A 17,284-nucleotide genomic window follows, 5' to 3' on the forward strand; every position below is an offset into this window, starting at 1 on the left:
CACTTCAGAGCCATTTACCAGTGTTTCAAGGAAAAACTGTGCCAGTTTTGACATGCTTTGATTTGCGGGCTTTTATTTGGATCATGTAGAAAAGGTAAAATTCACTATACATGTGAAAATGAAAAAAAAGAAAAGAAAGAAAATCAGAAAGTGGGCTTGAAAATAACACAGAAAAAGCTTACGCTTCAATCAGACTACACTAGGGGACCCCTAGGTATAGCTGGAGTGGAATCTGCTGTCAATGAGGAGCAAGGAACAGCTAACAGTAAAGGGGACTTAGCAGGACACCTGAGAGCAGCTGAAGATCAGTAAGTCATTGCTGTGCACTGAGGGACTGTAGCACAGATTTCTGCTGTCACTGGACTAAACCGCACATACAGACACACCAGCAAAAGACGACAGAGATGAACAAGCAGACAGGAAGAAGGACAGAGATTCAAGCTCTTCTCCAAAGCCAGCAACACCACCTTTAACACCTTCTCACCTGTTCCACCTCTCTGAACCAAGAGGCAGGTCTCAGCTCCCACAGGGCACTCCTTGAGCAGCTCCACCACCTGTGTGTGACTGAATCCCTGCACAGGTTGCTTGTTAATCTCCACAATCAAGTCGCCCTCGCACAGGCCCGGGCAGCCCTGAGGCTCCAGGACTTGTTTAACACGCTGACCTGTTGCGCTGTCCGCAATCGTGAAGCCAAAACCATCCACGCCCTTCACCATGGTCAGGGTAAGTAGTTCCCCCTGGGTCGCGCCCGATGATGCCATGGAGACGCTGTCTGGTGGCGTAGTACCCGTGGTGGGAGGAAGCGAGCCATCTAAGTGGGTGTCCGCTGGGTGACCAGTGAGCAGCTGCTGCTGGGCGCTGACTGGGTCCTGACTGGGGTCTGTAACAAAGCGTGCCGTGCGGGTGAGATAATCTAGGTAGTTATCGTAGCCCGTCCTGCCGTTCACCATAATGGGCCGCTGCTCCATGATGCCCAGTGGGGAGATGATGGTGGTGGTGTTGTTGTTGGTGTTGGCAGCTTCCTCTGGCTCATAAGGCAAAGGATAACCGCGACATAATACGAGGGTCACGCTTTGACCAATGGGTACAGACTGGAAGAGTTTCACCACATCAGCATGGGTGGTACCCAGGACGCACACATCGTTGATGTAGACAATAACATCACCTGCAGAGAAAAAGCATGGACAAAAATATAGTGGTTAGGCATAATGGAGCTGGAACATTAGAAATAATGGGCACAGACGTGGGTGGCTAAAGGCGATTAACCTCAAGAACTGTAATAAACAGAAGCCACGTTCAGGCTCTTTTTAATTTTATATTGTGCTTTAATGGCACATAAAATTACAATTAAAACAAAATGACACTGAACTGAACCAAATTGCCACAAATCTAATTGGGCAAAGTTAAAGAGTGACTTCAAAGTATTAAGTGCTATTCTTAAAAAAAAAAGAAAGAAAAAGAAATCAGAAAGAAAAAATATTAAAATTCAAATTTAAAAATACAGCTCTTCATCATAACCTTGGTCAATGGAATTTCAGTTAAAACCACTTCATTTAAAAGAAGACTATTATTCAGTCTGCAGAAATTTGATGGCAGTGTTCTGGGTCCTAGTTGTCTCACTGCAGAGCAATAAAAGATCCCCAGCACAGAACAGGCATCAGTGACAACAGACGTGACGTACTGATTATAACATAACAGAAACAGCAGGAAAAAGCAGGTGTTGGGGTGGAGGTAGTTTGCAGGGGTACCAGCAACTGTATATGGGCTAATGGCTCAGTCACACCAGAGTAAAGAAAGGATGCAATCTCTTTGCAAATAGGATAAATTGGTGGCTGCCGGCTGATTGCAATGAATTTTTTCACATTTGGTAAGCAGTTGTGGCAAACAGCTGGGCAACTGCCTTCAGTTGCAATATGATGGCAACCTATTTCCATAAAATTGCGCTCCAACTCAGACTGACAGCAACCACTCTCAGAAAGACTGGCAAAAGTTTGCAAATAACAAGTGTCTAATTTATAAATGCAGATGCGTCACCAACAATGTCTAAATCAATCCGAGTGTAGGCTACGTCAATGAGCCCAGTTCATCTGTGTCTCTTTGGTACACGGGACTCAACTGGCTGCCAACTGTTTGCATTCTGGTTATATTCCTGTAAAAGCATTGTTGCTAAGCACCTGTGTCATTTCACAGGTAATTCGCCGTCTTGCAACAACTACATCACCCTTGGCGGAGTAATTTCTGTTTCAAATAAGGGTTTGTGCCGACTTTGAATGTAATTAGTTAATGTCATTTTCTGTTTAACCTCTGTAGATGTAGATGGCAACAGATTTGTGATATTTGCCCATTTATCACAGTTACTCACTGTATTATTGCAAACAAATTGCATGTAATTGCCAATTTGAACCCATTCAATCACAAACTGATAACAGAGAGACTCGTATCTTATTACCATTTTATCACCACCTCAATGCACCAAAGTTGCCCTGAGGATGTCAGCTGAGTGTGAGTGGTTGTAGAACCGGTCCCCATCTTTAAAGCAACCAAAGGCAACAAGATTGCAAGTTCATTGCATACGATCATAATAACTTTCATCATGCCACAGTCTCCAATCACTGCTTCCTCTCCTTCAATGGCAGCATAAGCAGCTTAAATTAGATTTATCAATATCATGTGCAGAGCAGACCCATCAGCTGATGGAGGCTGGCTGGTACTGACATCAGCTAATTGTAGCCAGTGTACAGGGACTATAGACTGTCCTAACAATGCTAACAATCTATCACACTTCTACAAAGGCAGTGGTGATTTAACAGAACAGAAACAGCTTAGCATAGTGGAGAAAATCACTATAACATGATACCAAAAAGAGGTAAGCAGGAAAAATGACAGCTACAATAGTGAAATATTGTGGGCTAATAATATACATATGGGAAAAGCAATCATCACAGAAGGGCTTGAGCCTATCCCAGCTGTAAAAAAGAGAAAGGAAGGCTACACCCTGGATGGACAGGTAACCAGATAATTTACACCTAGAGCCAGTTTAGCATCACCTGTTATCCTTTACTGGGAGAGGAAGTTTGGAATCAAGCAGGCACGCTCTACACAAACCCCACCACCGTGCCACTCCAGAAATCATTACAATGTAGAATATCAAATATGTGGAAGAGCAGCTGGCCTGGATTTAATATCAAGACTTCATCTCTCTACAGCTATTCACATTCTCAGCTGTACGCTACATCTGCGCTGTCTCTCCTCAGATGGCTTGCAGCTATAAACCATTTCTATAGATAAACATTACCACCGATAATGTCTCAGCTGCCTTTTAAGTATAAAATAGTGCATATGACAAGTGGCTAAAATGTTTGCCTTTTATGGTCCCAAGTGGTTTTATTTGCTTGCTGCAGTGTACTGTGCTGTAGATAAAAACCAAGCCAACAATTAAATGTTCCCACACAAAAGCACTCAACATCCAGGCTTATCTTTTTCTCAACCAGATTACTAAATATAGTGTTTTCTGCTCCACTGTGGAGGAACCATGCAGCTTTTTTAAAACTCCGGGCAAGTGGGACTAAGAAGCACAAGCCACATTAAAGTCTGACAAACAGCATTACCTGGGTTGATAATGAAAACAATTACATTCTAATTGCAGGCATAATTGTCACGCTCTTTGGAGAGAGGGCAGGGTGACACTGTCAGTGTGCATTGTAAAGAGAAGGCGTGAAAAAACAGCGATCTTTTGTGATTAATAAGCAAAGCATGTGCTTTAGTGATTGGCTCTCACCTTGCTAACCACCCTGCCCAATTCTCATAAAACGTGAACAGAGACTATAATGGCACTAATGGCTGGGTCAATGACACCTTTTTTTTTTTTTTTTTTTTCAAAAACAAGGCGATTTTTTATTGATTTTCTGGATTGGCTGTGGAACTGCAACCGAGCAGCTAACCCCTCTGAGTGACAGCACACGTGGAAGTTAAGATATCACCGAAACGCTGTCTATCTTTGTAAACCGTGTCTCAAAAGCTTTTCGAGTTTAAACGCTCTGCTGGTATTGACAGAGCCAGCTCACACCTCTGGGCAATGTGACGTGAGGGACTTTTTAATTAATCCGGGTAAACGTAGCCGACATTTGCCTTGAGCATCAGTGTCAGAATCAATAGTTGAGCACACTGGCAGAAAACAAATGATGGTGCTGTGACCTCATGGCGCCCTCACAGCGCACACGTATCTCATTCTTTATAACCAGAGATGAAACACAGATAAACCATCAACAGACACAGGCAGGTAGGTGATATAATCACATGTTTTACCAGGAATCTTTATTTCTAAAAGATAGATTTCAAATTGACACGTGTGCCAAATTCTACCGCCTTCCTTCTATCCATACAGAAGTGACATTCATTTTGTTTATTACAAATTGCATAAGAGAGACTCAACAACTCCGCCAATAGATCCCCTGTTACTCTGAATCTGTGTCCCCAAACCTTTTTGGCTCATTATACTTTAAAATGATGAAAAACACTCAATGATTCTCAAAAACAGTGAGTGCACTCTCTCATATACTCAGAAAAACAGTTACACAAAGCACAGGTGAGCACTAATCATAGGTCGATACAGCTGGCACGATAACAAAGCAAAAATAGCTCTACAAATAATTTTTACCTGCTTTATTTGATCAACTCATCAACTACTTGTGGCTTCATGGAGTAGCGGTTAGCATAGTTTGACACTGAATTGGGAGACAGACACAGCCTGTGTACTCCTAGTGCCCATCCCAGGCCTGGATAATTAGGAGGGATGTATCAGAAGGGCATGTGGGGTAAAATCTATGCCAAATCAAATATGTATGTCCACCAACTGTGGTGAGCCCTTGGGAAATAACGAAAAACCAAAAGTGGCGCATGTATTTTTTTAACTACTGTAGAAAAAGTTCATGCTACAGCTTGATTGGCCTGTTTGTGTTTTTATAAGGTGATAAAGTGTTGTACGTGCATAAGTTAAAAAAAAAAGAAGGTAATTTTAGCTCACTGCTAGGTGGTTGCTAGGCAATGTGATGATGTTACTATACATTTTGTACAAATAAGTTTTTGTGAATATAAATCAAATGTTACTGAGAAATTAAAAACGTCAGTTTGCGTCCATAAGGTGTTGTCGGTACATAAATTAATAATTTTTAAAAAACTGTCATTTTAGCTCATTGCTTGGTGGTTGCTAGGTAACATGATTACATTATAATATCTGATATAGATAAGAACCTTTAGCCACTTAAGATGTGTGCCATGTTTTGCACACACACAGACAAACAGAAAACTGGTATACTGTTGTTATAAAAGTATAAATTAGAAATGACTGTTTATGAGACAAAAAAAGCCAAGATGCAAAGCTTCAGTTTTAAAATAAGCTAACAAAATGTAAAAAAAAAAAAAAAAGCTAGCTACTGTATTGAAATAAGTACAACTTAGCAAAAGGAAATGTGAAATGAGATGCAGTTGCACTGTGTAAATCTGTCTGAAACCAATGAACCTTTGAAACCAAATATTCTGTCACAACTTAACCTCCGTATATTTAATTTGAATTATTATTCAGTAATTATTATTACTGAATAGCTATATCCTTGAAGAGGAATGTCCATTCATTAAAAATGAAAGACAAGAACATTTATTTACTTAACATTTTCAGGGAGCAAAACTCATTTTTTGTTCTTTTTTGCTATTTAATTAAACACATCAAGAGCCTACTGTCATTTTACTAAAAGAGCAATTTTCCATCACCATGAGCAGAACAAATTAAATCCATGGGAAAAGTGTCAAAATATCAGCAGATAAAACAAATTATTCATGGGGATCCAAAGAAAATGATGTATTTTTGCCATTTCGGTGAAACAAGGACAAATAAACAAACATGGCCACGAGCACGAGAGTGGAAAAACAGGAAAAAATTGAATCATCAAGAATGAGAGCTCAGACAGCAGCCCACACTAATTAAAACTGCCCTCGTTCTCTCGGTCCATTACAAAAGCTCCTGCAGGTCCCTTAAACAGTCCACATCACATTGACCTTATCTGTACACACCACGCTCAGTGGGACCAAGGCCCACGCTCCCAGCTGCTTCATCTTCATTGTCCCATCCTTGCACATTCGTTATGACATATTCATCTCCATCTAATGGTGTGCTCAAGAGTCTGTCAACATAACGACAGTTCTCTGTGGCCCTGCTGAGAAGATGAGGCCACGATAACAGAGCAGTTAAGACTCTCAGCAGGGTGGGCTGTGGTACAGACTGTGGTCGTCTGAGTGTCTGTGTGTGTTTGTGTGCGTCAGGCTAAATGTTAAAAACAAACAAAAAAAGCTGAAACAAACAAAAAGAAATCAAACATCTTATGGAGGTAGTGCACTTTCCCTTTTTTCTTACTTTTTCATGCATAAATGCATTGAAATTAATTGTAAACAGATATAACACAAAATCAGGATGAAACTGCAGGACAGAAATATTATTTCTTGAAAAAGCGACATAGGCATTGATTTACCTGAACAGCAGCAGGCAGGAAGCCTATATTTGAGGTAGGCAGGCTATCATTTCAGCCGGGCGACCAGAGGGATCGGTCGTGTCTATGTGCTAAAGGCTTGCGCCGATACACTTTGATTAGCTCTATTTCAGGTATGCCTATGATACTATAACGAGCAATGACTCACTCGTGAGACAGACAAATGAGACTGGTTGACGATCTTACTAAAATAGTTTTTTAACATGAGAAAAGCCTAATTCTAAGCTTAAAGTTATAATTTCTGTACAGTGTAAGGTGACACGTGATTCTCAGTGCACTATGGCCATTTTGAGAACAAGACTGAATGCCTTTAATGATAATAAAGGTACACCTGGTTAACTGCTCATTAATTCACATATCTGATCAACCAATCACAATGCAACAACTCAGTGCATTTAGTCATGTAAACATGGTCAAGATGAGCGAGGGAAATTCAAACAAGCGTAGAAATTGCTGATCAGCTGGGATCCACTTGTTACAACCAAGGTAAGCAAAAGAGCATCCCTGAACATATAACAGGTCATAAACAGGCAGATGGGACATATCAGCAGAAGACCACATCTGGTGCCTCTCCTATCAGCTGAAAACAGGGAAGCGAGGCTATAATTCGCATGGACTCACCAAAATTATACAAATGAACAAAAAGGTTTCAGGTCTGATGAGCCCAATTTCCCAATTTCCTCCACAGTCTCAATCCAATAGAGCACCTTTGGGAAGTGGTGGAACAGGATATTCTCATCTTGATGTGCAGCTGAAAAATCTGCAGCAATTGTGTGACGCTATCCTGTCAACATGATCCAAAATCTCTTGATGAATGCCATGAAGAACTAATGCAGCTCTAAAGGCCAAAATGGGGGTCCAACCTGGTACTAGCAAGGTGTTTCTAATGATCTATCACTGTAGCAAGATTTTGGCCAATAGGTTGTTAAACCTTTTGTAACTTACTGATTAGTTAAGATTTTTTTTCATTGCTGTCTTTGTCTCCTGTTTTTCATAAACCTTTTTTTCTTGAATAAAAAACAACTACGCAAATATGGCAGTCTTATCCAAATAGGCCACACACTGTAAAACAAGGGTTGTCCTCCACCTACAGACCCACTTCATTTCACATTAAACACTTTCTGCCTCCTACATTCAAACCAAGCCTCTTAGCTTTATTTTACATTAAAAAAAATATGGCTAAAAAGAATTATTTTCTCTACACATCAAGTAATTCAATGGAAAAATGATCTACAGTACATTTAGTCTTATAGTTAATACATATCTAGATATATAAATATACTATATGTAACTATCATACATATGTTTTTATAGCTGCGCAATCACACAGTAGATGGAGATAGCCAGGAGGTGTCATAAGGAAAAACCGGCAGGAATCAGTTATCTGAAATTGGGAATTTCACACCTCTGCCGGCCTGGGCTTCCTCCGTGTAAGCTCTGAGTTAGCAAGCTAGCACTGTTCCTGAAGAAGTAGGACACAAAGTCTGTGGAGGCAAAGTTGGGGGAACGGGTGGGAGAGTACAGAAGGGTATGAGCTGACGAGAGGAAGTGGTGAAGAAAAGATGTGTGATACAGTAGTAGAGAAGTGGGAGGGATATTTTAGTTATTTTGGGGGAAAGAATACATAAAAAAGAAATGGGAATTGTAAAACAAAGCAGGAGGATTGGACGAGAAGACACAAAACCCAAATGCTTTATATGCAGAACTATCAGGACAAGCTTTATTAGTCACCAAGGGATCTATTCTGGGCTGCTGCACCAACGCATTTGTAAAAAAAAAAAAAGAAAGAAAGAAAGAAAGAAAGAAAGAAAACAGGACAATTATGAGCCAGTGTTCTGAAGAAATACGTTAAAACATTGGTGTTTTGGAAAGGAGCATTACTACAGAGGAAACACCTTGACCAGCTTGCTTTATGTGTGATAAATGACCACTATAAGCTCTGCATTTGCTCCAGAGTATAGAGACAGACACATCACTGCATACTGAGAGCATGACAAGCTGGCTACTTCTAGTCCCTTGACCTTTCAGTACAGATGGTTTGCCTCTGTGTGTGTGTGTGTGTGTGTGTGTGTGCGTGCTGCAGTGCGACCCCCCTGTGGCCACAACCCAAAGTTGTGGGGCTTATAAAGTCCCTTTCATGATTAATGAAAGAACAAAACTGCAGTTGGTGCACGGGCATGTGCATATGTCCACACAGAGAGCTAAGACAATGCAAGCCTGGCAAGCTGCACCAGCCAAGAATATATGCAAATGGGTAATACTTGTAAGTGTGTTTGACTGTGGACCCAGTGCCATTTCCTCTTGAAGAGGAAGCTCCACATATTTCTGCGTGAACAAGTGGAGGAAGGCGTACTTGGATGGTTTTGAGTAAAAGTACCCGAGTTATTCTGGAAAAAAGTAAATAATACAAAATACAAAAAAACCCCACTTGGCTTGGAACCAGAAAACAGAATTACAACACAATTATTAAACCTCAGTTTCTTTTTAAAATACAATAGCTTTAGACTTGAATGAATAACATAAACACTGAAGGACAAACAAAGGATGTCTGAAAAGATTTGGGGACCCTATTTGGAAGTCTGTAGGGGATGTGGATCTAATGGAAAGTCAACTGGATTAGTGGTTTGTTGTGAACCATGCAGTTTTCTATTTATTTATTTTGTAATTTAAGGGAGGGGGCTTGCGTGAACTTGAACACTGCCATTGGTCCACTTGTCCTCTGTCTGCAGGTGAACACTTTTTTGAGGATGTGGATTTTCATGTGCTGAACGGGAGGGGCAGGTTGTTTTGTATTTGCATTTGATTAGTTCTAGGAGTAAAACTGCCCTTACTTAAAAGGTACGCACGTTTTTGGGTTGTTGTTTTTTTTGAGTAACTGGGTCCTTCTCTTCCACTTGTCCTTATCAGGGTCCTTGTGAGTGGGGCTGGAGCCTATCCCAGCTACCATAGGGCGAGTAGTGGTGTCCACCAGACAGTAACCATTTGCACTCACATTCACAGCTAAGGGTAATTTATAATCACAAATTAGCCAAACCCCACTAACTGCATCTCTTTGGGAGGAAGCCAGAGTACCTGGAGAGAACTCACGCAAACATGGGCAGAACATGCAAACTCCACACAGAAAGCCCTGGCCAGAGAGTCTAACTCAGGGGGAGCAATGCTAACCACTGTGCTGCCCGAGTAACCGGGTCATAATATTAGATTTAATGACAGGCATACATATCTCTATCTATAAAACTCAAACCAAAACAGTGTAAATGGATATAAAGCATCAGGTGTGAATGTGAGTTTGAATGGTTGTATGTCCCTCTCTGCTAGCCCCGCAATAGCCTGGTGACCTATCTGTGGCATACCCTGCCTCTCGCCCTGTGACAGCTGGGATGGGCTTCAGTCTGTCTTGTGACCCTGAATCAAATAAGTGGAAGAATATGAATGGACTGACATGCAAGAAGCAAAAACTGCAGCCGTCTGGGATAGAGCTCCTTTTACTGGCAGCATAATTCTATGTCATTCATAATGTCAGGTTTTTGAAGCTGGCATGCAATTAGTTGCGTTCCCTTTGAAATATCATTACAAGCAGAAAGTTCTATACAACAAAAAAACTCAAGGGGAGCTCAGGTAAGCACTGCTGTGAAATAGATACTATACTGTGTGCTGCTTTAATGAGCTTTTATTTGACTTTGTTTAGGCTGCACTCTGAAAGAAAGGCTGACCTCATTTCTTTCGCTGCATGCTGATATATAGAATAGATACTGCAAGCAGAAAGGCCACATATAATTGCTCTTCTGTGCAACAATCTGTGAGCGCGATTGTGTGCAAATGCATGCCAGCCATGAGAAATGCCATTATTTTAAATTTGCAAGGATAACCTATCTACGTGACCTTCAGCTTCTAGTTTATTGAGCAGAGATCATCGTTTGGTATCTGTGTGTGAATACGGCTATGGATTACGTACTTAACACTGCCTCAAGAGAGCTCCTGGTTAGCTACAGGTAAAGAAAAGTGATTCAGTGAAAATAGCCTCTCTCTCAGTTTGTGTGTCAGTCATGCCTGAAGCTTACCTGTAGCCATCTTTCCATCAGCTGCGGCAGGCCCATCGGGGATAACGCTTTTGACCTGGAGGAATTCATCGGGCTCATCCCCTCCAATGATAGTGAAGCCAAAACCCATGTTGCTCTTTTGGAGTGATGTGGACAAGAAACTGCCTTTCAGCTGGGTGGGGTCCCGCGTGAACAGCGGCTTCTCTACAAAAGGATAAAAACAAGCAAATTAAGTAAAACGTCTTTCCCTATAGGTTTTATTGCAATCACTAAAAGGCCCTAAAAGCTGGTGCAGGGCAGCGCTCACAGGGTGGGGGGCAAGGGTAAAGCTTATTCAGTAAGATACGGGTGTAGCCACAGGAAAACTGGAAGGGTATGACCACAGTAGCAAAACAGCAAACTCGGACAAAGGCGGTGTTGAAAGATGCAGGTGTGGTTCAAATGTTTTGCCTCCCGTGCAGGGCACCAATGCAATCCAAGTCCCTCTTGGCACACCCCAAATACACTAAACTGTCCTCGCCTCCCATGCTGGGACACAGTGGGCAGAAGAGGTGCAGACAGCCACAGTGGTGCAGTTCTTCAGTTCCATCCCAAATTTGCAAAGAAAGCAGCAAAATTCAGCAAATGCCATGCTGCCAATCAGGGATCAGTTCCAGGAGAAGATGCTCGGGGAGGTTAGGGAAGAACTGGGAGATTTCTGAAGGAGGAAGAGCTGGGAAATTTTCTGATGGAGGAGCGCCTGGAGTCGGAATGAGAGGATCTCTGCCAACAAGCTTAGTCACACTTAACCAAGTCCCCCATGTTTTTGACTCGGAAAAGAGACATGGCTAGCGTGCAACTTTGCATCCTTTATAAGCAGTCACTGGTCCAGACTAAGCGATGCCCCTCTGTACCTGCTCTTCCCAGGTGATAGGGCAGGTGACAGGGCATGGTCGTTGCACAAATATTTTAACTACCTCAAGGGAACAAGCTTGCCTGCGAGTTACCATGCTTACAGTGCGTCAAACAAGCGAAGGCAGCCGCGAGAACAAGAGTCAGCCTCCTGTGCATCTTTCTTGGCCTACTTACTGACAAAGTGCCACAGGGAGTAGGGGCTACAGACTGGCTGCTCTAGCACTACAGCGCAGGCGGATGTGTGAAGGGGCTGCTGTTTCTGCTTGTGGTCGGGGCACATATTCATCCGCCGAGTCAGAACACGCCGGAGCGGGGAGACATCGGCGGAGGAGGATTTGGTATACGAAGCAGTCCTGCGGCCCAGAGCTGGCGAGCGGGAGAGGTCGCTGAGGCTGTGGCAGCGCTCGGGCACCGGGCCGACCTGGACGTGGGGGGATCTGGGGAGGGTGGCACAGGGGCTGGCATCCTCCACTGGCGTCAAAGTTTGAAGGGAAAAGAAGGAGGAGAAGGAAGGAGGAGGCAGAGGTGGGTAGAGAGGAGGAAAAAGAGCCTCACTGGACTGAACAAAAGAAACAGGCTCTTCACTCAGAGTCGCGACTAACAACATTACTACAGAAACAAACCTCCACTTCTCGGGTCCAGACAGTTTTTTCTAGCAGTACACATCCTACTGTAACAAACTGATAGAGAGTAAAATCAGGTAACCAGTCATTAAACAAAACAGTGAATCACCCTGAAACCCACATGTTCTCTTAGGAAGACATCTATTTATATGGCCAATAAGTATTATTAGTCTGACCAAAATGCATTCCACCCACTGTTTTAATGAGGCATAGGTGTGAACTGACTGATATATCCTACCGTCAATCACCATAAAAATAATCTTTATGAGTAAAGCCCTTGGGAAAAAAAATCAAGATCCTTTATATGAATAGTATTTATTTTTTGGTAACATGCATGTTTTTTCTTTCAAACAGCTTTTGACTCGTACATGCAGCTTTCCTGATTATATGATTTTGTGTGTATCTCTAAGGCCATGGCTATATAAAATTGCATCAGTGCGTAAATAGTTTGCTACATCTATTCAAATCATTTTAAGTTGTTTGAAAGTGTTAGTGATTGCAGTGCTGTTGGACATAATATTCAAGGATGAGGAGCTTAGCACCTTGTTATGTTGTCACCCTGCTTCATTTTCAAGCTTAGAAATTCATATCTGGGAAATTAACATCTTAGTTTTCTGATACAGGCCGTGATACATAAGATCAGTCTTAAGGTCAGTGTATACTATAACATAATCTGCTTTATTATTATCTATATTTATCTATTTGGGAGGATAATTCACAAATTAAACTCCACATTGTTTTTAACAACACTTAAATATATCCATCGAGACTATAAACTCATCAAAAAATTTGTTTACTGAGATCATAAATTAAATTAAAAGTAGGGTCAATTCCTTCTAGACTTTTATATATTAGACTGGTTATGCAACCAGGAGGAGTCGCCCCCTCCTGGCCACTGGAAAGAGACACCTATGCAGAGGATTTCAGACCCTGGGTTTTATGTATTTTATGTGTCCAGCACACATTAATTTTCACTTACTGCCAGGTGTTTTAAGCCTGTCATTGTCAGTTATATTTAAATATACACAAAGATTTTTCTGATTAGATAAATTACTGTTTATATATTAGTTTTATATATTGCCTGAAAAGTCTGCTCCAGTCTCCAAGGGGTGCTCTAAGAGGGGATCTGGCTTTCACCAAGCCCTGATCTGAACATGGTGGACTTAGTCTGGGATTACATTAACAGAATCAACTTAAAAACTCAACCCAAGAACTTTGTTGTTAAAGATGCTTTGAACAACACCTGCAAACGACTCCAAAAATTAACACGCAAGTGGACCTAGGAGAATTAGGGCTCAAATACTGAGTTTATTTTATTTCACGTTGTTTATCTTTAGTTTGACAATTAGAATGAATCGCATTCATTAAAGCACTTTCCCAGCATTTGCATGTGTAATTGAAGGTATTAAGAGAATTTTCCTGCATCTGCTTTTATAATTAAAGCTCCTGAGAGGCTTTCTGAAGCACAATAATAAACACAAAAACATTTTTGAATGTTTTTTTTAGCAGATATCTTTATAAATGTTCCTTAATTATAGTGCAATATTAATCTCTTAATACACAGGTACTTAATAAATGGATATATATACCCTACTAATAATTTCCCATAAAGCCAAAAGCCGTTCTTACCTCTGTAGATGGTGGGAAGGGGCAGTGAGGACAGGCCCTGGCTTTGCATCTGCTGCTGCTGCTGGAGTCTCCTTTTAGCCTCCAGGACTGGGTTCTCAAACTGGGTCCTTCTATTTATATGACTGAGATGATAACACCAGAAAAAAAAAGAGAGGAGATTTTAGATTTCACACTACACCAGCACACCTATCTCAGCCCCTTCTTGGAAAAGATCAGATCTAACAAACGTAGCACTACAGCAGCTATAGCTATGATGATTAATTGAATGGCCAGTCCCCAGATTATGTAACAGCCGCAGAACAGTTCTGCTGAGTAAAAAAGAACAAACGATTGATTTCTTCCGTAATTCAACTCGTCTTGTAACCAGAATTATGTGAATCAGTGGCTGGGAGTAACCCTGCACATGGAACAGCGATTTCCTTTAATGTCCCACGTTGATCTTAATTTAGTATGTACAGGGGGGAGATAGTCACTGACTACAAATGCTGTAATTTGCCAGTGTGAAATAATTAGTCATCATTAGATACTTCTCTCCATATTTAAGACTGCACACACACACACACACACACACACACACACACACACACACACACACACACACACACACACACACACACACACACACACAGCAACATTCTCTCCTCTCCTTATCTTTTAATGAACACCCCAGTATCACAGTCCTAATTACAAAACAGCTTAACTTTATTTTTATGTAGTTATATAATTTCAAGGTCTTGCAGCTTCTTTAATGATATTTACATGATGACAAAGGAAGACAAAAAAGAGCATCTCGAGAGGGATGCGCAGTATATAAGGCAGAGTGTATTCAAGTGTCACTCTGCAGGTTTTTTAAAGCAAAGTCAAGCCAAATGAATTCCCCCTGCCAGTCTAAAAATAGAGCAGCATCCCAGTGCCCCAGAGTGGAAAGCATCCAGCCACAAAAAAAAGAAAAAAAGAGGCACCCCTGAAACAGAGAGGGGACGTGCAGTTCAATACAGAGGACAGGCCACTGCAGCAGTTCCTCTGTAGCATTCAGATGCATGATCAGGGCTACAGATAAGCACATAAACTTGCAAACAAACAGTGAGCCGTCAGCAAGCAGACATTAAGAGTAACTGTTTTCTGGCTACATCGCCAGTTTGCTCCTAATAAATATGATTAATGCGACACCAGTGGGCTATGCTGAAAATCAAAAGCAAGTCATTATGTATTAAAGATGTACTGAACTTACTCGACATAGTAGCTGCCGTAAATGGGGTCATCGATTTTCTCCCAGCCGTATGGAAGCTCTGTTAAAACAACAACAACAACAAAAAAAGAACAGAAGCGGTAATGAAGGACTTGTTTATTCAGTGAACTTGCATCAGCATGTTGATGTTGCATGAAAAAATGTTCGTGGCAGATTAAGTTTACAGTGCCATTTTACTGTTTGGTAATCGTCAGTAATTTGATGGTACATTAGCATGATAACTAGAAGGATTATTTCTCATCTATATTTTGGAAATTTCATCTTTTATAAAAAAAACTTATGGCAATAAGACACAAGATTAAAATCTAGCTACGTTTCCTTTGCAACTTGTCACATTGATTGATTTAAAGAGGCTACTGCATCTTTAAATCTGTGCATCACATGCAAACTTCTTTCAGAAAAAAGTTGTAAAACTGCACCAAACACTGTTAGATCTAGTGGCTGAATTTAAATCTGTAAAATATTTATGTCCTGCATCTTCACCAAGCTGTAAATATACTTTAAAAAATATGGGAACATTTTCCATAAATTAACAGAATAAAACTAGAATGAGCACAAACTGTCAGGGCATTATATCTCAACAGCATCAGCTGGAACATGTTAGTGAAGTTTTACTCTCATTTCACCTCCAAATGTTACGAGTTAGGGACTGGCTTAAGCTCCCAATAATAAACAGTACATCACAGATATTGTAAATGTCATATCAATCAATACAACACTTGTGATAAGGATCTAAATGACATATTAATTAAAAAAAAATTTAAATTAATTAATTAAAGAGCAAACTCCTGGTGTAAGCAATGCAGCCAGCACAGAGCTAATAAAAAACTGCAGTTCCATGAGTGGCCACTTGAGGCTGGCACAACAATTGATTCAAACCCTGTGACTGACATTTATATGACACGTGCATATGGAAGCACATGTATTCCCAGATGACACGGAACTCATGGAGGTAGATTTTTGCAGCAGTGCTGGAGAAGATTACAAATGGACAATAGCGCCATACCGGCGAGCTTAAATGATTGTGGCTGCTTGATGATGTCATCATCAGCGTGCGAAGGGACCAATGCAGGGAGGGTAAATGTGCCATAAAGGTGTAACTTTCCCAAGGGCTCAGAAGGTAGGGGGAGGCCCGGTTGCCATAAATATCCAACGAGCATCTCTGGATTACATGGCAGGCATATACTTGCTGCGTTCATACTGTAATATATGTAGAAGCTGCTCCATTAGAAATGATTGTTGAATCATGAATTCTATAAACGGATTAGCTCATCAGTCTGAGGACCTGTTGTTAATGGGCTTCTCTGTTTTCTTCCATGCTTGCAGACATTACAGTTGTCTTTCTGTTAATGTAGCCTGGTAAGCTTGAAATGTGTCCATTCCCCCAACCTCTAACTGCAGTTGCTGTCCATGGTGCTAATCAAACGTGGGAATGATGCTATTGATATTATTGATTGTTGCTGTATGATAGGGCAGCACAGTGGTGCGGTGGTTAGCACTGTTGCCTTGCAGCAGTCTCTCTGTATGGAGTTTGCATGTTCTCCTCAGGTCTGCAGGACTTTGCTCTACTACTCCAGTGATACTTCCACTTCCCCTCAGAGTCCAAAGATATGCATGGGGTTAAGCTAATGGATGATTTTAAACCGCCTGTAGGTGTGAATTTGAGTGTGAATGGTTGCTTTTTTCTATGTGTTAGCCCTGTGGCCCGTCCAGTATGAAAGCAGGCAAGGGCCCAAGAAATACCTGGCTCAGTGCCTATAACAGAGCCTGTATGCCTGTGTAAAAGACAGAAGCATGTTTAAGTCAGGTATAATGAAATACCTTTGGTCTCCATAGATAATATTCCTGTATTTCCCTTCCTGTTTTAAATTTTTATATAACATGCTTCATTATTATTATGGTGTACTGGAGCTTTGTGGTAATATGTGTTAATTTACAGCCCAGTTTAAGTGAAAGAGATTCCAGCATTTTATTAGTCCGTTACTTAATCTAATTACCAGATATCTATGTCTGTGTGATGAACCTTTACAGTCTACGGATGAACCTGGATAGCCAAGCTTGCATGATAATTAAGCACTCCATCATCTCAGGGTGGCAAATGGCTCCATCAAGACCATTAAGATAAAGTCAAAGCATCAAAATGTAAGTTCACAAACCAGGTGGTGTAAGTCACTGTAGCGTTGTTCATCTTTTATATACAGTCTATACATAAAACACAGACTACGAGTTAACAGCACATAAAACATATGCAAACATATTTCATGATATGTATTCTGGGATGATATTTGCAGGAAGCTAATTTCAACTGAA

At 41.1% G+C, this 17,284-nt stretch overlaps 1 protein-coding gene across 8 annotated transcripts in view; it reads right to left on the reverse strand.

Moving 5' to 3' along the window:
• magi2a (membrane associated guanylate kinase, WW and PDZ domain containing 2a) overlaps positions 1–17,284 on the reverse strand; it is a 252,987-nt gene that overhangs the window by 40,818 nt on the left and 194,885 nt on the right. For all 8 annotated transcript variants that reach the window (XM_039600931.1, XM_039600930.1, XM_039600929.1 and 5 more), the window contains exons 7-10: positions 14,957–15,014; positions 13,726–13,847; positions 10,601–10,783; positions 485–1,165 (exon numbers count right to left, since the gene is read on the reverse strand). In XM_039600931.1, the coding sequence (XP_039456865.1) occupies positions 485–1,165; positions 10,601–10,783; positions 13,726–13,847; positions 14,957–15,014 (1,044 nt within the window). The remainder of the gene's footprint in view (positions 1–484; positions 1,166–10,600; positions 10,784–13,725; positions 13,848–14,956; positions 15,015–17,284) is intronic.

This window comes from Oreochromis aureus, linkage group 17, assembly GCF_013358895.1.
Source record: "Oreochromis aureus strain Israel breed Guangdong linkage group 17, ZZ_aureus, whole genome shotgun sequence".
Classification (NCBI taxonomy): Eukaryota; Metazoa; Chordata; class Actinopteri; order Cichliformes; family Cichlidae; genus Oreochromis; species Oreochromis aureus.